This window comes from Procambarus clarkii, chromosome 61 (genome assembly GCF_040958095.1).
Source record: "Procambarus clarkii isolate CNS0578487 chromosome 61, FALCON_Pclarkii_2.0, whole genome shotgun sequence".
NCBI classification, from domain to species: domain Eukaryota; kingdom Metazoa; phylum Arthropoda; class Malacostraca; order Decapoda; family Cambaridae; genus Procambarus; species Procambarus clarkii.
The window spans coordinates 14673327-14698648 of NC_091210.1; the positions used below are offsets into that span (position 1 = coordinate 14673327).

Consider the following 25322-nt stretch of genomic DNA (forward strand, 5'->3'; position numbering starts at 1 on the left):
TTATAATCTAATGTTCACAAACACAAATCCTAGGGCTAACTATGAACTCTGATCTATAGTTAATTTGGCAAACAACTGCATTTTGTATGTCTGCCTGACAACTGTTTCTGTGGTTGTAGCAGTATAAAAAAAAAATCTATATAAATATATACAAGTATATTAATTACTGTACATCAATGGATATTTGCCAGAAAAAATAAGAATGGCGTGTCAACAGTACATGAAAGCGCTAAGACACTTTCCCAGAAGAGCGTTAGACTAGCTAAACATATCAAATTTAGATACATTTTGGATTAGCCCTGAGTTACTTTGGACATTTTATATATACCATATAAAATGAAAATTTCAATATGTTAAAGTAACAATGATAAATAATAATTATAATAATAAAAATACCCTCAGTATGATAAGACTCAAAAGTACATTGTACAGCATCACTACTCTCGTTAACATGAATTTGGATCATAATCATTTTAGTGACCAAAGCCATTATCACATCATTTGCTCTTAAAATAGATTGTAGAAAATGACAAGGTACTCACCCTTAAAACACTAGGGCAAAAATAAGATAATTTGTCTTATTCATACACCATTCACACACACACACACACACACACACACACACACACACATTACACCACGAGCGTAGCTCTCATCCTGTAACTACACTTAGGTAATTACACTTAGGTAATTACACACACACACACCCAGGCAATGGTCTGCAAACAACAGGAGACCTCAAAGGGCTAACATAATACTTCTTTCCTTTTCCCCCTAACAATCATAAAGCCAAGAAGAGGTAGATGTGACAAGGGAAAAAATTCACTCTTCAGCCCAATTTAAGAAGGATTTTCATTTTGTCACGCACCACATTCTTGCTAATGTACTTCCATTTGCCTGGGCTCTGGTAGACACGAATTGTGTACCCCACGATTGTGAGGCCAAAGCTCTATCGAGGCTCTATTGCAACTATGAACTGTCGGGTCTACGGTTCGAGTCCCGCCAGAACCCAGCTGAATGAAATATTAATTTCCACAGAAGTGTGGATGACAATGTTATGCTAATATACTGTATTAAGAAAAGAAAACTGGCATTCATCCGGGATAATTCATTATCACAAAAGAACCTAACAAAATTATTTATATATAAATATATTACGTTCACATTCAAGTTAATTTTTAACAGGTAATATTGCTAATGAGAAATGTCTTGTGGAAACCATGCGCTGGTGAAACAATTGTCCGCACAACCATAATGTGTGGTTTACGTGCATATAAATCATGATCAGGTGACAAAAAAAAAAAAATGTAATGAAACAAGGGAAGGATGGCTTCAATCGGTAAGATTCACTTTGGCAGATGTGAATGGTGAGAGGCCCAGAGGTGAGAGGCCTGGAGTAAGGTGAAGGGGAGAGGGGGGGTGAGAGAGACCAACCATACCCCCAGCAGGTCCCAGAAGAGACGACAAGTGGGGTCACAGGAGCACCTCCGACCCCTCCACTGAAAGGAATCAATGTGTTATGCAGGCCATACATAGTCTGCAGATTTCGACATATTGGCATAGCCACAACAAATGTGTATCCTGTACTTACACACTAAATAAACCTTAATACAAACTACTTCATTATTATATCATCACTCTTGGTGGTGGTATCGATGTAATTAAATTACGTCACATGACCCTCATGTTTTCCCACCCCAAAGAGCTTGTGTCATAGCTTTATCTTGCATTTAGTAAAAAAAAAAAAAAAGTTGAAATTATAATATACAACAATATATAGTTTAGTCTAAATACATAATAACACATGGATAAAGAACGCTGCAGCACATTTATTGGCCCATATCAGGCAGCTCCTAATCATATCCTCTCTAATTGTTCATATTACTTCTCCCATTTTTAAAAAATCTACACACTACCTCGTGGTCACCAATTATATTAAGTATCCAGTGCTTGCAATTTTGCATTTTCAAAAGGAAGTTCTAGTCTTAACATCCATGTTTAGCACACGGTTCAGTAATTCATTCTAACCTCAGTGTTAAGATCACGCATTTCACTAGACTATATATTGTATAATATCTACAAGTTCTAAGTTGCATTCATTACAGGTGTAAATTTATCCAATATTATCCAGCATTATGATTAAGATATGACAATAAAGTTTGAAAGCCAAGGTTACTCTATGTCAATAGTACTGTATATGCAATTAATCATATTAATCGAGTGTAACACTATTCACATTTGCCCGTTTTATAATGTACATGTATTGTATGTATAAATTCACAGCAGCAGTTTGCCTTACCTACCTGCCTCCATAATATGTTCTACTCCTGGAAGTCCTACACATTAAAGAGGTTCTTTCTTATATTCCCTTGATTGAAATCAAGCATTGAATGTAATGAAATGCCCATTTCCGAGTGGCTTCGGTATTTCCACGGTACATTGACTCTTGTACAGTATCACAGAGTCAGTCATTAAACTGCCAGGCCTGTGAACTTGTCAAGAACTACTGAACAGATCCTGGAGACATAATCTGAAGACGGAAAAGCACCACCTAAGTAAGCCTGAAGATTCTGGGGCATAAAGTCTATCCCAAACAGAAGAACCAAAAAAAAATGGCAACAGAAGTGTGCCGTTAAGGCATAACCAGGGAGGTGAGAATGTTAAAAATTAAGAGGGGACGAATGAAGATGCTGAACAGGGAGCTAGAAATGCGCCATAGGGAGGGCAGAAGCAGCATCCACCTCAAACTGGGATGGAGGATGATAAAGGGTGCCAATTTGAAAGTAAAGACCCCTTTAAGTTTTAGCACCAACACCAAATTTGGGTCAACTGGTATTCATTGCTCGGCTTCCTGCAAATCTGAACCAAACTGAAAATATTACTTCCCAAGAAAAGAAGGACCAGGGGCCAGATTCACGAAAGCACTTACACAAGCACTTACGAACGTGTACATCTTTCCTCAATCTTTGACGGCTTTGGTTACATTTATTAAACAGTTTACAAGCATGAAAACTTGCCAATCAACTGTTGTTATTATTATAAACAGCTTCCTGGTGCTTAGGAGCTCATTAACTGTTTAATAATTGTAAACAAAGCCGCCAAAGATTGAGAAAAGATGTAAAGGTTCGTAAGTGCTTTCGTGAATCTGGCCCCAGGAATGGACCACAACAGTGGGACCCCTAAGCTCCCTAAAAAGTTGACTTCCACGTCATCCCACAAACACAAAGAACCGTTGAGACCGATAAGGAGCGCTTGCTACAGGCAAAGGCAGGATTGAAGCATGAATGGATGCCAGACAAACAGACCAAGCAGACTAATTTCAGAAAAAGAGTTGGATTTAGAAAAAGTCTACTTCACCAAAGCTTCAAAACCACTCATAATGAAAGGTTCAGATCACATTCTGTAGCACTGGCCACAGATGGAGACTACAAGAGCCAACAACCATCCAAGGAAAATTCTATGAATGTGCACAGCACATATATAAACATAGGCATAATCATATACAAGAATTCATACTTTATATTTTGTTTAAGTGCACAGTGAAGACTTAGTCACTCCCATCAACAGGCCTGGCTTGAGGACCATGTACCGAGCAGTGCCCAAAATTCTGAGGCAACTCAAGAAGTGTAGCCCCATACAGGAGTAAACCTGAACCCACAGGAGAAGATAACTCTGGCAAGGAAACCTAAGTCCAGATTCATGAAGCAGTTATGCAAGTACTTACGAACGTGTACATCTTTTCTCAATCTTTAATGGCATTGGTTACATTTCTTAAACAGTTTAGAAGCATGAAAACTTTTCAATCAACTGTTGTTATTGTTATAAAGTGCCTCCTGGTGCTTTGGAGCTCATTAACTGTTTAATAATTGTAAACAAAGCCACCAAAGAATGAGAAAAGATGTACAGGATCATAAGTGCTTACGTAACTGCTTCGTGAATCCGACCCCAGAATTGTAGGTGATGCCATGGAAGGTAACCCTAAAACATAGTCGGGGTAACCTAATGAGCCAAGGACATGCACGATGGGTAGCTCAAACAATATCGTGAAGTGATGACCAGACCACAAACCAAAACATGAGGAGACAGCAACATTTCCACTAGTATCGTTATCACATTTCGACCATTATCAAGTCGATTGTGATAATGGTTCAGAACGGACCGAAACATCGTGGTCTCCTCATCTTCTGGTGTGTGGTTTGGTCATCATATCTTCAGCCACGTTATTGTGACTCATCGTCTGCAAAATTGTGAAGTGTAATGATAAAAAATACTATGCATGGCACTCTGTGGGTCAATCAAATCCTAAAAGGTTCTAATACAACTTACCTGAAAGAACAGACAATGCTTTGCATAGTACTGTAATACTGTAGTTAAGTGGTTGGTATTAGCACACAAGTGAGGCAAGCAAGCAAGTTGAACCCATGAAAGACCCAAGCTGCCATCTGGTGGTGCACTTGGATATTAGTACTGTACGTGGTTTGTTAACTTTGCGCAAACTAATGCTTCTCTTTGTTTCCAATTTTTTTCCTTGGATCAAGATACACTGTTTTGCTTGGCCTTTCTGGGCAGAATTACTAATTTTGAAGTTTATCTTAGCTTCTCCTGTTTCCCTCACCTACACGAGTTTCCTAGATTTCAGTCCTGATGCTCGGTAGATCTCTGACAATCCAGAAGCTTAGTAAGTAATATCAAAAGAAGGCACCAAACCGGGAAGGCTATGTAGCACCATCAAATGTGTGGAATAATCAGAGGGCACTAAATATCACCAAGGATGCCAATACAAGAACAGAAACGCATAAGGTGAACGATATCAAAAGTATCCGATTCACCAAGAATTCTATCAAGGGACAAGCGACCGCAAGGGATGGTCGGAAAACAAGACACACGCTCGTCCCGAAAGTCAGGACATTCAACAAGGATATGCCCAACTGTAAGAGGAACAATGCAATTTAGAGAATAAGGAGCAGGGCGGCGCTCGATTAAGTGACCACGAGTTAAGCGAGTGTGGCCAATACACAATCTCGCCAGAGACGTTTCCCATTGCCGGTTACGGTGGTAGGTAGGACCAGAAGCCTAGCAATTTAAGGAAATATCTATGGTGTGTCAGAGCCAATACACTGGGAAGTTACCATGGGACTAACACAGAAAAAAGAGTAATATCAAAACAATACTCTAGTTCATATTGGGATACACTACCCAATAGCAAAATTAGGATCGGGTTTCTGATCATGTTAGTACAATGAGGCATTCTCTAGGAAAACCAATTATTTGGCTATACTGTACTAGTACATTGTATTTTACTGTACTGTACTACCAAATAGCAAAAAAAACTTAATTTTCCATTCATAGAGAAGTGTTGGGAGTGTTAAGTCAACTTAATGAGATATTCAAGATATCACACAAATAATTATACAAAATAATTGCTATAGAGCTATGTTGCTCCATTTCAATAACAGCATTTCTTTACTGCTCAGACTAAAGCACGGTACTTACATTTTCAAGATAATATGACGAGATATTCTAAAGACATTGAACAGTTAGACGAGGTCAGATAGCGGAAAGATCGTCTAACACTAAGAAAGGACACGGCAGCTTAGGTAAGTATCCAGACACAAAGGTTCTGTTGAACCTCCAGAAACCTCTGGCACCAATCTCCTTACAAGCGAGAAAATATGGAATCCATATGATAGGATCGAATGTGCATCGCTGAACTCCTCAGTTGTATGACTTCATTATTTCCTCATAGATAGATCATGTTCTTATGATATAATTGTGCTCCTTACAAGTCATAGAATTGAAGAATGCTGTCACCATTGCAAACTTGTCCAAGATTATACTTGCAACCAACTCACCTTTAACAGACATAAATTAACTGTGAAATTTAAGCCTTGGAACACCGAGTCATTATTTTGAGATTATCAACAGCATTTCAGCACTGAAAATTGAGATGCAACTTAATACCCACAAAAGCAGTAACAAACAGAGTGTATGATGAGCACCAGACAATGATCCAGGATTTGATAATGGGGCAATCCAAGTCACAATGTTAGATATCCATGGTTTGGGTAAATTCTCACAAAGACATCACTTTCATCAAGCTAGATGAGCCCTTTAAGTCCTTAGAATAAAATGCCATTAACTAACTCTTATGGCAGAGAAGTCACAATAATGTTGTTGAAAAACACAACTCGACCAACATACATGAAAAGAAATTAAAGCAACGTTTTAGTCAGTCCTGCATCCTTATCACGTAACGAAATTTCAAACATGAGACGTCAAACCAACAATAGTACTTTTTAAGACACTAGCACTATCTAGGGGTGGAATATTGTTGTACAGTACATTAAACTCCCGATTCAAAGCTGAAAAAGTTGCTGACCTGGAGAACACACAATCTTTACTGCCTGAATCCATTCACTAAAACCTTTTAAGTTATTAGAACTACTTAAATTAATTTTTGTTTTTTTACTCAAATACAGACAAGAATGATGCATCATAATACACACCTGGAAATTATTATTGGGCTGGTTCCAATTTTTCACACTTAAAATAATTTCTTACGAGACCAGGAGGAATGGTAGAATGTGCTAAATAGCCCCCATTGAAAAGCAGACGGCAATAAGTACCCCAAGAGACTACCTTACCTTGAGGTTACCTTGAGGTGCTTCCGGGGCTTAGCGTCCCCGTGGCCCGGTCGTCGACCAGGCCTCCTAAGCTATAAACATTAAGGACTCAAGGCTTTTCCACACTAAATATATAGCAAGTGGTATTGCTGCACTAACAAATATTCACGAGGATACTTGATAAACACGCTGCAAGAAGTATTGGAGTCTTTCCTCCCGCTGCTTGCAGTTTATCCTTAGGGTGACCTTTGCATGTTCAAACGTCAAAAATGTGTCGTCTAGCAGGATCTCTTAACTACCCTTTCTGGGCCATCTCACACTGTCCGGATATAATGTGGCAATTTATGCTCAGATTCAAGAGAGTGATTTGGTCCGAAGCGAGGTTAAATTCTGGGAGACTTTGGGGAAACCCCCTTCTCTTGTGTTTAGCAAACACTATGCATATCACCAAGCAGGTAATTCAGTTCCCTAATAATTCTATCTTGTGGTGATTTCGATTAACAAGGTCATCACCACACTGGTTGAAGTTGGCTCAGAGGGCATTGTCAATGGTATTACAGTATTTATCAATGGGTCATTGTTCTTTTGTTGAATTTCGTGTACACACATCTCATTCTCAGCTTTGTTGATCTGTCATATTACATCTTGGCGGTATTTTACAGTAATGGCCTGATCTCTCTTGGTGCCGTGTCATGTGTTCCACTAAATACATTTTGGAAACAGTTGTTCTTGATGATGTGTTATTGAATATGACCAAAAGAGTTAGATGAATAATTCTGGAAGGAATATTCTCTATTTCTTAGGTTTTCCTCAATTGGGTTAAGATAATTAAAAATTAACTCATTTTACACCTAAATTGGGCCCTGGTGCATTTTGCCAAGTAAAATTTAGCCTCCCCAGTGACAAAAGTGAATACAAAATAAGAGAGCAATATATATATACTCCATGCAGGTGCACTTGTCAAGAGGACGGGTTAATCAGTTTTACCAGACCACACACTAAAAGGTGAAGGGACGACGACGTTTCGGTCTGTCCTGGACCATTCTCAAGTCGATTGTGACGAGAATGGTCCAGGACGGACCGAAACGTCGTCGTCCCTTCACTTTCTAGTGCGTTGTCTGGTCAAATACTTCAGCCACGTTATTGTGTCTCACTGCCCGCATGGGTTAATCAGGCCCTGCTTTCTCATAAGCTGGTTGGAGTGGCACATCAATTGACAGTTATCTCCTAGTCACGCTCAAGGATATGTGGAAGAGATGATCCAAAGTAAAGTTACCTGGCACGCAGTTAACAATACAGAACCTTAGGGACCTTAACAATATGTACTTATATAACTATTATCGGAATGATTACTGGAATGATTTTTCTACTTTCTTAAAACAAATGGAGGTTAGATTTCTGAAGTATATTATTGAGAGAAATGTGACTTTCCAATTTTGAATAGAAGATAGAGCTAATCATCTACTATAAGAATAAAGAGACTACAAACTTGCTTGTGGAAAACATTTGGGACAACAACTGGAACACCTTACAGAGCCCATTTTTGTCATATCTTTTTTTTATGTCCAACACTCTCAATAGACATATGTAAGCAGGACAAAAACATATCTTTCAAATGGCCTGACTATGCATAGCCAAAAACACTTCCTTAAAGATCACATCATTCCAACGCACAATCAGAATTGGGGTTGATATCACACAAACCTATCTCCCGTAGCCCACATCAACAGGATATCGTCAGCGACATATGCAAGGCCCACCAACATAAGAACTACCTCTAAAGACCTATGTAAGGAACCATTCAGTGCTTTGTATATCACATTTGTCAGAGCTATCCTAGAATATTCAGCTCCAGTGTGAAGTCCTTGTCGGAACTCTATTGACAGTATTATAGTTGCTCCAAATTGTCAATAGTTCTATTGGAGACCAGTAAATAATTAATAATAACTCATTATGTCAGGGGACAGGCAGCCAGTGTATACATACAGTATATGTTAGGCTTGTATCAAAGTCCCCCCCCCCCCCTCCAGGGTCAAATTACAGACCCTGCTCAGGATGCAAACCCACAACAAGCTGACCAACACCTCGGTACCTATTTACTGCTAGATGACGAGGAGCATTAAATGATGGGAAACCCACCCAACCATTTCTGTCCCGCACTGGATTTGAACCCGAAATTCTCAACTGTGAGTTGAGAACAAACCTGACTGTACTACCAGGATCCTTAATGTCCCTGTTAATTCCAGCTAACTTATCCTTAAGAATTCCATATTTCAAGACGTTCTCCAATAATCCTAGGTGCACTAGTTTCAATTGATACTTGTTCCCAAGATTTCCAGGAATCAACGAGGACAGCCGAAGTAACCAGCAAGATGACGGTCAAGTTGCCTTGTCAGGTGAAGCGTGGAATACAAGCCGGCAAGAATGTAGGCTCTTACCAAAACCCACACACTGCAATCTTACCACAACCATCATACTGCAATCTTATCAAGCCACCAATTAGTACTGTAATTTGATTAAAACCAACATACTGCAATCGTACAGAAACCAACATGCTCTTCTGCTATCTTACAGAAACCAACAAACTGTTCTGCTATCTTACAGAAATCAACATACTGTTCTGCTATCTTACAGAAACCAACAAACTGTTCTGCTATATTACAGAAACCAACATACTCTTCTGCTATCTTACAGAAACCAACAAACTGTTCTGCTATCTTACAGAAATCAACATACTGTTCTGCTATCTTACAAAAACCAACACACACAAGTCATAAACAATCCCAAGTAATAGTGACATGGCAGGCCAGCCAGAGGCTTATGACCCTGAACACTTAACAAGTTCACCATCTTTCCTCCTAGCACACCTTCGTGGACTATTGCTGAATTGTTATTTTTTTGTATTTACTGCCACTCTGCCTCAAAGGATTCCGAGTTTAATTTGGCATAACACGCAAGACCCAATATACAATAGGCATAAAATGAACATCAATGCTGTAAACATTCATCATCTTTCCCAAGTGAGCATGAACCTAAGAAATATATGGAATAGTCGTACCAGTATGATTAACCTTTCATATTACAAAATAAACACAAAGTCGCACATTTATATATACACACATGAACACGCATAAGGGAAAATTAAATTAAAGTGAGACACTGCTATTATCATACCTTCAATGCAGACAGCTGGTGATGAATGCTATATTATTTTCCCATATAGGCTTCCTGCCTCTCGATACATGTGCGCCAACGTTCCACCAGTGAGCTGATTCCTGAGGAGAAGGAGGACTGTGAATGCTCGCGGAGCCACTCACGCATCACCTCCTCAACCTCACCATGGAGGACACAATGACTATCCCATAAGGTTTGTCGTTTTTCTGATGCAGTTTAGCAATGACCACACTTTCCCATAGATGGTTTTTCTGGCACTCGGTTGCTTAATTCTTTAACTTTTCCACCTGCGTGTAGATTCTGGACAGTGAGATGAATGTTCACTTTTTATACAGTATACTGTATTCAATCTATCTACAACTTTGTTATTCTGTTCCCTCTGGGTACTTCCTATCTTAAGGAGTGATCCCTTCTTCATCAGACATTTCAAACATCTTAAGTACAGTATTTAGGACTCTAAGAAATACCCGATGTACTGGTCAACTAATTTTACAAAGTGGTTTGGCTAATATATTCTGTAGGCGAAATGGCCACCATTTCATTGTACTGAGAAACAAGAATTACAAGAATAAAGATTGCTTTCAGTAAACGCACATAAGTGAGCAAGTAATGAGGAAACGCACAAACACACAGCAGGAAAAAGCAGAACACAGTATTTAATGACAGGGCAATTGGAATGATGATGACATGGATCCAACTACCAGGTGGACAATATAACCCAAGAACCATCACTGAGGATGCACTACACACGGGCTCACCATAGCCAGTGCTACTTGGAACTTTGTTCCAGGTAGTGAATTTTTTAACAACAACAACTGAGGATGCGAATGAAACCACTCGCCCAGCTACTTTACGTACTTTCCAGTTGATTAACAGTCGAGAGGCAGGACCAAAACAGCCAGAGTTCAACCCCAGCAAGCACAGCTTGTAGAGTACTTACCTGTCAATGACTCTGGGAAAGCGAGATCTAGCTCTTTATACCCCGCCTCCTAGCTGTTCATACCTGGCGTGCTAATTATCCTTCTCGACATTAATTATTTTCATCAGATTTCTTTTTTAAAGTTGTGGATGAAATCGTTTCAAGAACCTCTTTCTTCAATGCATTCCACTTGCTGACCACCCTATATGGGGGTCGGGAAGGGAATTATCAGGGAAAAGCGCTAAGCCATTACGACTATACAGCACTGGGAAGGGATCAGGATAAGGATTTGGGATGGGACAGAGGGGTCTCGTATGGGGGAATGAGAACTTCCTTTCATCTCTAACTCAGTTCCATGTCCAGCTTCCACGATTGCCCCCTCGTCCTACCGCTTTATATTTTAATAGGCTTCCTTTATCTATTTCCTTCAAGATTTTGTATGTACGTAGTTGTCATATGAAAAAAATTCCAGTTTGGCTGCAGGATGCTGCTTCCGTAAACTTTCCTTTAAGGACTACTCATAGCCCAGTCGATAAAGCGTCGGCCTCAAACATGTGGGGTCCAGGTGAATGAAATTATATCCTCCCCCCCCCCCACCATTTGGTCACCATTTGGTCCGGGAGACATCTCCCGTCACGCAGGGTGCAGTCGCGCCTCCACAGATCTCCAGTATCAGCTCTTGATACTGGTAATGGCTCAAAAGGGCCACCACTTACGGGCTATTCATACCCGTGCCACCTTTTCATCTTCATCATTCGTAATCTTCATCAATCAATCCCCCCCCCCCTCTGTTTCTTCTCCTGAATGGATATGAGGGCGAGTTCTCTGAACCTGTCCTCGGATCTAAGGCCTCTCAATTCTGGTACCAATGTAGTTGCAAACCTCTGAACTTTCTTAAGTTCCTGTTTATGTTTCACAAGGTGTGGGTTCCATGCTAAGAGCTGCATACTCAAGTAATGATCTCAAACAGGCAGTGTGTACAGATTTAAAAGCCTCCTTGTATAAATTCTTAAATGACATTCTTATGTTTGCTGACTTTCCCATATGCTGCTGATGTTATCCTGTTCACATGAGCTTCTTGCCTTAGTGTCAGGATTATGTCTACTCTCATGTCTGTTAATGGATATCACTCATTTCTAAATTTCAGAGAATAACCAAGATCAATGATTGATCAAGTAAGTAAGTAATTATCAAAAAGAAGGCACCAAACCGGGAAGGGTATGTAGCACCATCAAATATGCGGAATAATCAGAGGACGCTAAATATCACCAAGGATGCCAGTACGAGAACAGAAACCCATAAAGCGAACGGTATCAAAAGTATCCAATTTACCAAGAATTCTATCGAGGGACATGTGACCGCGAGGGACGGTCGGAAAGCAAGACACACACTCGTCCTGGAAGTCAGGACATTCAACAAGGATATGCACAACCGTAAGAGGGACAATGCAATTAGGACAAAAAGGAGCAGGGCGGCGCTCCATCAAGTGACCACGAGTTAAGCGAGTATGGCCAATACGCAACCTCGCCAGAGCAGTTTCCCATCGCCGGTTACGGTGGTGGGAGGACAGCCACGAGGACACACAACTATAAAGAGTACGCAATTTGTTACCAGTAACAGACGACCAATAAGCCTGCCAACGGGTAAGGACGGAGGAATGGATAACCGGGTAAAAGTTGGAACAAGGAATACCTTTACGAGAGATGGGACAAGAGCGGACAGCTTCCCTAGCGGCAAATGATTGATCAAAACCCTTCTTTACTGCACCTGACTGGAACAACAATAGCTTTGACAGTCTTTTTATTCATCCACGAATATTGGTATACCTGTCGCCAGGAAAATGTTGATACATCTTCTTACAATATCTACCCCATAAGACAAGAATTATAACCGAAATTGCCTTATTTTCATTTTTAATCTTCTCCCCCCCTTTTTTTTTTATACAGGTGGGTACAGAAACAGACGATCTCTGACTCCTGTTAGCAGGTTGAGAGTTTTCCCATCCCATAGCTCATGATAAGCCTTACCCTTAATAATTTTACCTGAAACATGACCCACCAATTGGTTAACACCCAGGACCCCAATTACTGCTGGGTGAACAGAGGCTAACAGTGAAGGATTGGCAGCTAGTAAATCTGCTGCAATGAAGACTCGAATCCAGACCAAAGCATTCACAAGGTGAAGGACTAGAGTGTTATTCCACTGAGCCGCCAGAGAACTTTCTCATGCGAGCATGCTCGCTCCTTTTTTCTGTGTTTTTATGTTTATTCACCTAGTTATATTCACCTAGTTGTGCTTGCGGGGGTTGAGCTCTGCTCTTTTGGCCTGCCTCTCTACTGTCAATCAACTGTTACTAATTCCAGATATTTCGGTTATCCGGTCAAAATCATGTCCAGATATTTTTCTGGCAAAACTTTACCATATCCAGGTATCAGTCTGGATAACCAGACGTTTGGCCGGATAGTGCAGACTGGCAAAGATTCTAAATCAAGTAGAAAGTTATCCAAAAGCTCAGGAATCCATACCCAGACGGAAATCAGGAAAACTGGAGATTTTCAGGATACGGCAAACAAGTATAAGGCCATACTGCATTACTCCAGTACAGAAGTGGCTTGAGGTGCGGGGTATGGGAGGTGTTGGGGTTGGAGGGTTTCAGGGTGTGGAGGAGTGTCGGGAGGGAGGGGAGAGTCTGGAGGGGGTGTCGGGAGAGAGGGGAGAGTCTGGAGGGGGTGTCGGGAGGGAGGGGAGAGAATGGAGGGGGGTGTCGGGAGGAAGGGGAGAGTCTGGAGGGAGTGTCGGGAGGGAGGGGAGAGTCTGGAGGGAGTGTCGGGAGGGAGGGGAGTCTGGAGGGGGTGTCGGGAGGGAGGGGAGAGTCTGGAGGGGTGTCAGGAGCGAGGGGAGAGTCTGGAGGGGTGTCAGGAGGGAGGGGAGAGTCTGGAGGGGGTGTCGGGGGGGGGGGGGGGGTGTCGGGAGGGAGTGTCGGGAGGGAGTGTCGGAAGGGGGTGTCGGGAGGGGGTGTCGGGAGGGGGTGTCGGGAGGGGGTGTCGGGAGGGGGTGCCGGGAGGGGGTGTCGGGAGGGGGTGCCGGGAGGGGGTGTCGGGAGGGGGTGTCGGGAGGGGGTGTCGGGAGGGGGTGTCGGGAGGGGGGTGTCGGGAGGGGGGTGTCGGGAGGGGGTGTCGGGAGGGGGGTGTCGGGAGGGGGGTGTCGGGAGGGGGAAGTCGGGAGGGGGGTGTCGGGAGTGGGGTGTCGGGAGGGGGTGTCTAAGATGAGGGGTATGTGGAGAGGCCTATGATCTATACTATATAGAATAACCAAGAATTATGTTAAAAAAAATTCATCACGAGAAATATTGAATATTATAAATACAAATTTCTTGAAAACGTCTACAGATTTAAGTCTAGTTTCCTGCCAAAATTTGGGGATTTTTTTTTCTGGCATAACGTGCCTGCCTCTTGACCCTCACGTCACAGTGTCATGCCATTAGTGAAACAATTCCTCAAGTAACTTTGATAGTAATATCATTTTTTGCCAAGACTATGTCTGGTAGCAGCAGCAATCGTTCTGGAGGTATTACATGGAAGGAGGTTGTGCTAACACCACCACAGACAACCTGTGGCGAGTAAGACATGAAGACATGAGTAAACACAGTTAACTCATGTCTTCGGTTGACACATTATTTTTCATCCAACTGTGTAATTCACAAGTTGGAAACATGTATCAGTGATTGAGACAAACCAAAGAGCTGATCACGAGAGAGACCAATGAACACAGGGCGCAGGCAAAACTCGTTTCTTAACTCTCAACCAGTGAAGCCTCACCAGAAAGCAAAGAACTTTCAACAAATGATGTTTCAGCAGCTGGCAATCAAAACTGACCTGGCCAAGCTCAATGTATTGTACAGTAATTTTAATGTGTTAGGTTAGTTTACGTAAATTTTGAAGAATTATTGATTTCAATATGTGTAGCATCAATCAAGAAGATGAACTAGAACAAGATTTGTTTTAAATTGCAGTACTGGTATATTTTTTAATTAGTAATATGTGTGGACATTCAAATTATGCTGGTTGTGTGTACAAAAAATTGTGAATGTTATTTTTGGACTTTCCCGATAAGAAATATGGCTTATTCAGATGTCTGGCTTATCCGTTTAGGGAGGGGGGGGGGGAATTGCCCTTACCCATATAGCCCAGAAAGCGAGCTCATACAGCACTGTGTATCCTCCCTTACTCTTTGCCTTTTGGGACATATGTCTTTTTAAAGGAAGTTTCCAATTCCTGGTATTAACTCTCATCACAGTCGGATACACTCAAATAAATTTATGTCCACTCTGGAGTTTATTGACCAAATTTTACTTTTTGGCTTAAGATCTATACTAATTATGATTCACAGTTTTTAATTGCATTGATTTGTAATTTCAATATTGTCCGGCTTATATATAGGTAAACAGGTAGACTTAACCTAAAAGGCAGCCTTGGCTCATATGGACCATCGTCAGAAAGTATGTGAAATGTCTCAAGTGTGTAGAGCTGAAGGTGGGGACGTGCCCACTTCCAGATTCACACACACGAGACACGTGTCTCGTGTGTGTGTATTCGTTGTATTCTCACAAACCAACTCACGCAGGGAGAAAGGGGACAGGAAAACCCCTTCCCTCTGCAATAGAAGACCCTCCACGGCAGATGCAAGAAACCACGAAGGGGCAAAAACTCCCACCAACTCACTCTGGAAACCCAACCAAAGAGCCCTGGGGCCGAGCCATTGTCCACGCGCACCACCCAGGAGAGACCGGCCAAGTCCAAGGAAGAGGCTAGCTGGAAATAAGACCCAGAAGCCTTGGCAAGACCAAAAGGCTCAACTGCCTCCATGTCTAAATCAAAAGGGGGCAAACTTTTGATTTAGTTAGCTACCTGGAGCTAACTAAACCACAACCCGATATAAACCCCGCCTCCAACACCGAAGCCCTCAAATGCAACCAGGCTGGAAGCAGAGGAAGGGCAAGCCACACCCGACAGGAAGGGAAGAGGTGTATGGAGCCAAGGTCGAGGAGACCCAACACCCCCAAGCCTAGGGCTCAACATGCCACCAGAATTTACAAATTATTTCAAGTAGCGCAGTTCTATGTACATAGTACAGTACAGGATATATATTATGCATACAGTTTTTAATTCATTTTTCTTTTTGCATCAACCACTGTTTTTTGTGGTTTGGGGCAATAACAATGCTAATTATAACAATCAATCACAATAGAGTGAAGAGCACGGTGGTGTCAAGCCATCAAGGAAAAGGAAACAAATCATCATAGGCAGGAGATGAGTCCCAATAACGTGGGTGAAGTATGTTGACCAGACCATACACTAGAAGGTGAAGGGATGACGATGTTTCGGTCCGTTCTGGACCATTCTCAAGTCGTCGTCCCTTCACCTTCTAGTGTGTGGTCTGGTCAACAAATCACCATAAGAGTTTTACCAATGGAGGAAGAAGAATTGGTAAAAATAGCTGCAAGTATTGGCATTGGTACACCAAACCCCAGCTGTTTAGTTAATAATTTGTTATGTGCGTTCAAATACATGTACTATACATTCCTATGATAAAACTGCTGTTAGAAAATATTTCCTTACTCAACTAGTTAAATATTAATTTATGGAAATATAGAAGAGATCTCTCATATACGTAAAAGAATTATTCATTATAAGCTCTAGGAACAGACCTCTTCAGATAAGCAAGGAATTTATTTTCAACGCTGAACTTCTCAATATCATGGGGCCAGATTGACTAAGCATTTACGAAAGCACTTACGAACCTGTACATCTTTTCTCAATCTTTGACAGCTTTGTTTACAATTATTAAACAGATAATCCAAAGCACCAGGAGGCTGTTTATAACAATAACAACAGTTGATTGGGAAGTTTCATGCTTGTTAACTGTTTAATAAATGTAATCAAAGCCGTCAGAGATTGAGGAAAGATGTACACGTTCTTAAGTGCTTGCGTAACTACTTCATGAATCTGGCCCCTGAAACATAAATAACTGAAAAATGGGAACCAAAACATGTGCTTTCCATTTACAATGTAAATTAAACATTAAACAATTTACACATGTTAAAGTTATTAGATAATAACCAAGAGGTTATTGCTTACTAGATTTGATTTCATAACATACAGGCAGGCTATGTTGGTACATATTCATTCCAGTCAATTATATTTGAAGATAGGAAACTACAGTATTTAAACTATAAACAAGCAATAAAATAAAATAGGAAAATGCAAATTTTTTTTTTTTGCTATCCATGTCAGGCCGACTCTGCAATACACGAATATATTTAGAGGTGCAACAGACACAACTCGGCACAGCGCAGGCATGCGACTCCCGAGTGTTGCACACTCCACACTCGTGTATCAACAGCAGCTTTATAGCAAATTCACAAAGATAGCACAACTAGACTTAGATTACATGGGTGTTGCTTAACAAAAAACAGGTGCTAGGCTCTGTGGAGAACACACGCATGAAGCTTTAACATACATCATAAAAAATGACTCAACTGAACACATTATAACTACTTGTGCTGGTGCTGAAAAAGTCAAAGAAATTACCTACATTTTGTACCATGTAAGCTACCTTAGGGCATTGGGAAACCATCAATTATCAATTACGACCATATTTTGAGACCTTGCTCTATATTGTACACAGTATTTTATTAAATGTATCAAAATAAATGAAAAAATATCAAGATTTTTCAATGTACAACACCATACAATTCAACAAGAACAATATAAAACAAGGTCTTCAAATGTTCAATTGGGGGAACTACATTCTAGAAACAGTGCAACTGTGACTCAAGGAATAAAAAAACCTGCGATAGAAAACGTACGGGATGTAGTTCGTGTGAGTGTCATGGGGAAGCAGGATGTGTTGTGGTGAGGGGGGGCTAGGGTCATGTAGGGCCCTCCGGCATGGTGTAATGATTCGGGTGGGCGGCCGAACAGTCCGACATGAGCCGATATCGACCCACGTAGCGCTCTGGGCAGTGGCCATCTGAGGGCAGGTTATTGCACTCTTAATACCACCTGACATCCACACACATGCACACACACGCACACACACACACACACACACACACTATTAGCAAAGAATGGTTGGTGAGATATTCTCCATTTATTGTGGTTTGTGACATAAAACTGAGTCAAGCAAAAATGTAAAAAAAACTAAAATTACAAGACTGACAACACACTGTAAACATTCCATACATATGAACTTCTAAAAATGCTTTTTTCACAACAAGAAAAAATAACCTTCCATAAAAATCAATTTAAACCATGACCAACTGTGTAACAATCAATGGAACAGGAATGTGGAATAAAATTTAGAAATCTTAAGTGGCTATTCAAATTCTTATGGTGCTCAAGAAAAGGAAAAAAAAAAAAAGATATTTACTGAGATGCTGCAAACTGTAGCTGGTTTGTAAGCCCTTTGAGCCTATAGGAAGAATTAGGATGAAGCATTAATCACACGACATGACAACCGCACAATATATTGTTGAATTAATAATTAGTTATGCACTCATCTCCATCACGATAATTAAAAACCTTCACATCTGATTTATTTCTAAATTGTATTTATATGATTGATTGGTAATTTTCTTTTCATTAATTACCGCCACTGTAATGAACATTTGTTGTCACAAGGACAATATTACAGTTAATTCAGGCATTGAGTAATTGGCTGGGGCATAATTAAGTTTTTAATACTGTTTCTGCACTCAAGAAATCACAAAGATATGAACTATCAATGAGAAAATCAGTTGGAGAAGTGCTAAGATATGAACCAGCATCTTGGTACATACCAGACACATACTTTAACAATTCGAAAGGGTTGTCAGATTGGGCTACTTGCAGTTGTCAAATTGGGCTACTTGTAGCCCAATAAAAAACCCAGCAATGTTTGTCGCTACCTACTACTCCTTTTGGCTACTGTCAAGTTAAGCTGGCCTGTGTACTTTGAAAAGGAATTCAATCGCTTAAAAAAGATCCTAGCTAGTTTTATAATAAAATTCGTGATGTTCAGTTCTTCAGCTCACGACTTCTAGCAACTCAACTCTGGCATCCCTTTTAAATTAAATTAACCCACTAGGACATGACAGGACAAAAGCTATTCAACTTGGGACTCCATCGAGTCCACTGCGGAAGTCTAACGGGCCCTAGCTGGTGACCACAACCAGGATGCTAGTTCAAATCTCTACACTGTTTCAACTGATTTTCTCCTACTGTGCAGGCGATGAGTCACAATAACTTGGCTGAAGTATGTTGACCAGACCACACACTAGAAGTTGAAGGGACGACGACGTTTCGGTCCGTCCTGGACCATTCTCAAGTTGATTGACTTGAGAATGAGAATTCTCAAGTCGAATCGACTTGAGAATGGTCCAGGACGGACCGAAACGTCGTCGTCCCTTCAACTTCTAGTGTGTGGTCTGGTCAACTTCTCCTACTGTATCTGGTTTAAAGTCATAAATTAATGGGGGGCATTTTCAATGCTACATTATTCCCATGTACATAAGGGACTACATGCCCAACACTCATGAAGAACATAGCACATAATGGAAAAGAAAATTATCAAACAAATAAGTAAACACAATAGTTTAGAAGAAAATAGAACTACTGTATATAGACTTTAAACACACACTAACACATATCAAGGCATTGAAAAACTCTCATACTAGGAAATTTCATATCTATTCAATAAAAATATTTTGTAACAAGTCTTTCACTCTCATTTCTTAAATGTCAATCTCACAAAACCATCTTTCTCAACAGACATGATTATCTTTATTATATTACATATATACAGTATATAAAATATTTGTTACACATAAAACAAACACACAAACAAACACACACACACACACACACACACACACACACACACACACACACACACACACACACACACACACAGCACACCATGAGAATGAGGGAAGGGAATGTTCCGTCAATACTGGATTTAATATTCACCAGAAAAGAAGGGGGAAGACATTTGATAGGGCATAACATGTTAGATCCTGTTTCCCCTAGTCACTAATATGTAAGCACACCTTGGGACCTCTCACATTCTAAGAAAAACACAAGAAAAAAAAAAAGCACAGGGGAGCCAGAAAGACGAGGGATATAACAAGACCCACCAAATGTCCTACTCAAAGAGGACATTTTCATACAGTATAAACTCAAACAATAGCTTTTGAGTTACTTTCTAAACTTTGAGTTTAAGTTGCAACTTTCCACAGTTGCTTCCCAAAGCAAGAAAGTTTGATTAACACCTGTGCACACCTGTGAAGCAGAGTGGTTCCAGAGGAGCTGCAGGGATAAAAACATCCAGTGGCCCCAGAAACTTGGCATCCTGGTAAACAAACTCCACAAGAAAAGAAGACCACTTGCAAGAAAATTTGCCCACGGCAACACAGGCAGGAAATCTTGGCAAGGCATTGGAACCTAAAATTATGGGTTGATTTTGAAAACTCTCTGGTTCAAAGTCACCCTAGGAAATTGGCACGAAGAATACCTTCGGTGTATTGTACCTCTGCTGGCCACATTCATGTGGATGTCCCTATAGCCAACTTCCCTTGTCCACACAGCAGAGAAGCTGGAATAAACATGCCTTAGAAGAAGGCACAATGTTATGGAGATATAGAAACAGGGATTCTGGCAGGCTAAAGAGGCAAGAAAACAATGGTGCAATGCCAACATTGTACAGAGAACGGGAAAAGCAAGGGCAATTTATGAACCCGGCACAAAACCTGGAAGGGGCCGTTCCAGAATTAACCTATGTAATTTATGAGCCAAAAATGATGGCATAGAAAGAACACATACAAAGCGATACAACACCCAGAACAAAAGGAGCCAGTCGGCCGAACTGACAGCACGCTGGACTTGTGATCCTGTGGTCCTGGGTTTGATCCCAGGCGCCGGCGAGAAACATTGGGCAGAGTTTCTTTCATCCTATGCTCCTGTTACCTAGCAGTAAAATAGGTACCTGGGTGTTAGTCAGCTGTCACGGGCTGCTTCCTGGGGGTGGAGGCCTGGTCGAGGACCGGGGACACTAAAAAGCCCCCGAAATCATCTCAAGATAACCTCAAGAAGAGTAGAGAACAGAAAGGAAGAGTGCTTAACATCCACAGGTAGGGACAATGAAACACAAGTAAGACAGTAAAGCTCAAGCAGTCTTTTTCTATTCAGACATCAAACCTTTGAAGTCAATTAAACTAGTTATGCCAGATCCTCTTCAAAAACTATAGAACCCAGAAAAATTATAGAAAACATGTTGCTTTTCACAACATGTTTCCAACTTCAAGTCACAATCGACTTGAGAATGGTCCAGGACGGACTGAAACGTTGTCGTTCCTTCACTTTCTAGTGTGTGATTTGGTCAACATATTTCAGCCACGTTACTGTGACTCCTCGTCTGCACTATAGAACCCACCAAGCTAATCTGCTTGTCAGTCTGTGAGACTTAGAAGTGCTTGGAAAAGCTTAGAAACAATTGGAATATATTTTTATATAGCTCATACCATGCTTGATGAAATACTTTCCAGCATCTCCCAAGACCAGTATGTCCTTACAAGGATGTTAGAATGAAGCAAACTTAATACATACATATAAATTTAAGGTGAGCAGACCGAAAAGTGTATAAACATTTAAGTGTCGCTGTGCGGGCGTTCGAAAGGAACGGCGCATAAGGGAAAAGTTACCCAGGGTACTCTCGGGCGCGCGAAAGTGTTAAGTGCAGGTTGACATGTCTCGACTGCAAGACACACTATCCACGGAAATAAGAATGATCTTACCTTAGGGAATAACCAAGTGGCATACCTCAGATAAAAGGGGATTCAAGAAATTCACAGTTATAGATATTAACACAAATGTTCCAACCTATCAACATGTTTCCAACTTTAAATGCTCCAGTCATCTCTGGGTCCTGCTTACAGACACCTAAAATGTTTATAATATCTTAATGACTTCTCAATTAGTTTTAGGCTCATTGCAGTACAACTATAAATTTGGTGTCAACATGTTCGCGAATGAACTTTGCTATAGTATAAACACAAAATATAAAGTGATTCGATAATAAAATTTGCACGACAGTACTGACATTCTTCATTTATTTCTCAATAAAAATACAAATAAATCATGTAGAAATATACACACATTATCGGACTATGTTACTGTAAAAAGAAATCAAACAACTTTCAGAACTTTCCAGCAGGAACTTTGCAAAACACAGTGAAAATTCTCACAGGCACAGCAATTATTGTCTTGAGTGATAGGTGGTTGGCTGAAGTAATCTCTGGATAGTCCCCTGATACTTTGGTAGGTCCCCTAATAATCTATGCCCACGCTGTGCTAAAAAAACAAAAAAATGAAGAAATGAGATGAATGGAGCATTTTAATGTTATCAGAGAGATTTACTGTTGGAAAGTATATGACACTTAAAAAAATGTCGTTGGAATGCACTTTCACCCACATTTGTTCCAATACATCATAGGAGGCATTGTTCACACACTCACTCCCACTTCCTCACACACAACCGCAAACTCTCATCATCTTCCCGACCTTTCCACTTTCTTTGATCTTCAAATTAACCCGAACATAGTCTCTTCACCAGTTCATCATCCTCCATTTATTCACCATGGCCAAACCTTCTCAGTATTCTTCTCAATCTTGTGGGTTATCAACTTTTGCACTCCTGATTTCTTAATGCTTTTATTTCACACTCTTCCTAACACCAAACATGCTTTATGGACTGTCCACGTCTCTATTGACCTAATTTTTGCATCTATACTACTCCATCTCGCATGCAAACTGACAATTACAAATAGAGTATGCAAATAAATAAATAAAAAAAATATTACTGTATAGGTAATATCTAGCAAACACCACTAGCATGTCAATCCACATTTTCAAAACCACAAAGATTATACAAGCAACAGCAAAATTACTAACAATTGCTCAAATACATTATCCATCTTTATATACACAGCTCTGGCCTAACACTCACATACACATTCTACAATGTAATATATACACACACAGATGCAGTGGGAGCGAGAAATTCCACCGACTGTAAAATCACCATGTCACATGCACTAAGCACGATATGACATAAATATGATACAACTACACAATACATTTAATATATTACATTTCACACTGATGTCACATGGCATTACTGTATACACAAAATCTACATGATAGAATACAAACCTGCACTACACACTGACCCCTGCACTACACTGCACTACACACTGACCCCTGCACTACACACTGACCCCTGCACTACACTACACTACACACTGACCCCTGCACGACACTGCACTACACACTGACCCCTGCACTACACTACACTACACACTGACCCCAGCAAGACACTGCACTACACACTGACCCCTGCACTACATTATACACTTACTCTATAATAAATGATGACCCTACATAACTACACAACACACTATGTGCTGCAAACTTCACAATGACCACGAAAAACTCTCCTCAGCTCTACAAGACAGAACATACTGGTAACAAAAAGCATCACGTACACCTTTGATCACATGTATCTAATACATTACAAGACTAGGCTGCATCCAGATATTTATTACAATTTCATTTTTTATAACTATGCTAATGATTTGCATCCATTGTCAAGCTGTCATCGCATTTGAATATGCAAATTGTGTTACTCCATTGCAACATGTCCATCTCATAATTGTAGTTACAGAATAAACGCAAAGAGCTGGGGCCAGATTCATGAAGGAGTTACGCAAGTACTTACAAACGTGTACATCTTTCCTCAATCTTAGACGGCTTTGGTTACATTTATTAAACAGTTTACAAGCATGAAAACTTCCATATCAACTGTTGTTATTGTTATAAACAGCCTCCAGGTGCTTCGGAGCTCATTAACTGTTTAATAACTGTAAACAAAGCCGCCAAAGATTGAGGAAAGATGTAAAGGTTCGTAAGTGCTTGCGTAACTACTTGGTGAATCTGGCCCCAGGTATCTTGCACTAGTTATACTTGTGTTACTTATTTTATTGTATAGTAGTGTGCTACCGAAAGATATTTAGAGGCTTGCACTTGGAATACTCGCATCACGTTGTGAAAACTCGCAGAGATGCAATATCCTCGATGATACTGTTGACTGTAAATACCTTACTGCAAATAGCATTGAGAATGGGCTGAATACTAAGCTGCAGTCCTGCAAGACAATACTACACTATATATACAGGCCATGCTAGACATTTAACCCTTTGGCTGCACTACACGACACACACCATAAGAACTGGACTAGGCAGCATTACGTGACCTCTGTTAAGTCCCTAGGAAAAAGTTTTCAAGTTGTGTATTGTTTGACCTACTCGACTGACCTTAAAAACAGGCAATTAGACCAGGACTCATTCATAAAGCAGTTACACAAGTACTTACGAACGTATACATCATTCCTCAGTCTTTAACGCCTTTGGTTACATTTATTAAACATTTTACAAGCATGAAAACTTGCCAATCAACTGTTGTTATTGTTATAAACAGCCTCCTGGTGCTTCGGAGCTCATTAACGGTTTAATAATTGTAAACAAAGCTGCCAAAGATTGAGAAAAGATGTACAGGTTCGTAAGTGCTTGCGTAACTGCTTCGTGAATCTGGGTCCAGGTAAATACTGCCATTAGTTGGTGACAATCAATGTCACCTATAGATATTGTGCCGGTAATTATGCGTCTCTCAAAACGTTCATACTCATTCCTATTCCTATAATTTTCCTTTACATAATTTGGAGTATTATACACTCAGAAATCACAATAGCGTGAGGGATCATCCTGGACGTAAGTTCGAACCCTCCTCACGGCCCTTGTGGACATATTCGTGGAATATTACGTTATAACATACTGTGTACATTAAACAAAATTAAGTCTATTTACAAACTTAAGAATTTTTTAGGCATGTAAATGTTTATATGCCCTTTTTTCAATATTATTTTAAACCATTCTAAGTACTGTAATGATTAATTCTACAAATGAAGGTTATTCCTTTTTCTTATTAGAAAACAACACAAAATATAAAGAAAAAGCAATTGATGTAAGAAAAATGTTTAATTCATTTTATATTTTATCTTGCAACTAAAAAATTTCTTGGTCAATATGCTTAGGAACACCGAGTAACTTGATCCATACTGTCCATCGTGATGATTTTATTAAATAAGAAATAATTGTTAATGCTTAGTCATGAAGTGAATGAATAAATAACAAATGAATAAAAAATATAAAACCCAAAATTTTTCTTTGAAAATTATAGTTATTGGATGCATTTGCAACTGTATTAGGCCTTGGGAGAACAAACACACACACACACACACACACACACACACACACACACACACACACACACACACACACACACACACACACACACACACACACACACACACACACAAACCTGGGTTTTGCACTGGGTCACATTTGAATGGCACGGCAACAAAAAGCAGGCACTCTCATTTTAACGAATACAAGAACAAAATACGAATTTCCAAACTGTTTTTTTTTTGTGGCTGCATTTCCATCTTTGGTGGAG

General features: G+C 40.3%; 1 protein-coding gene across 27 annotated transcripts in view; it reads right to left on the bottom strand.

Annotated features, from left to right (window-relative positions):
• Positions 1-25322, bottom strand: part of LOC123774433 (phosphatidylinositol 3,4,5-trisphosphate 3-phosphatase and dual-specificity protein phosphatase PTEN) — an 82493-nt gene that overhangs the window by 19756 nt on the left and 37415 nt on the right. For 6 of the 27 annotated variants that reach the window (XR_011223436.1, XM_045768746.2, XM_045768745.2 and 3 more), the window contains one exon: positions 21842-22103. The exons of 5 other annotated variants lie outside the window; for them this stretch is intronic. Coding sequence is in view for 12 of the 22 variants with exons in the window: in XM_045768745.2 (XP_045624701.2) it covers positions 22009-22103 (95 nt within the window). In the remaining 10 variants the exon portion in view is untranslated. Of the gene's footprint in view, positions 1-126; positions 1500-9797; positions 9899-17584; positions 17749-18147; positions 18190-21841; positions 22104-25322 lie in introns of those variants that run through there. 16 more of the 27 variants (XR_011223430.1, XR_011223438.1, XM_069307864.1 and 13 more) reach the window with 12 other exon arrangements.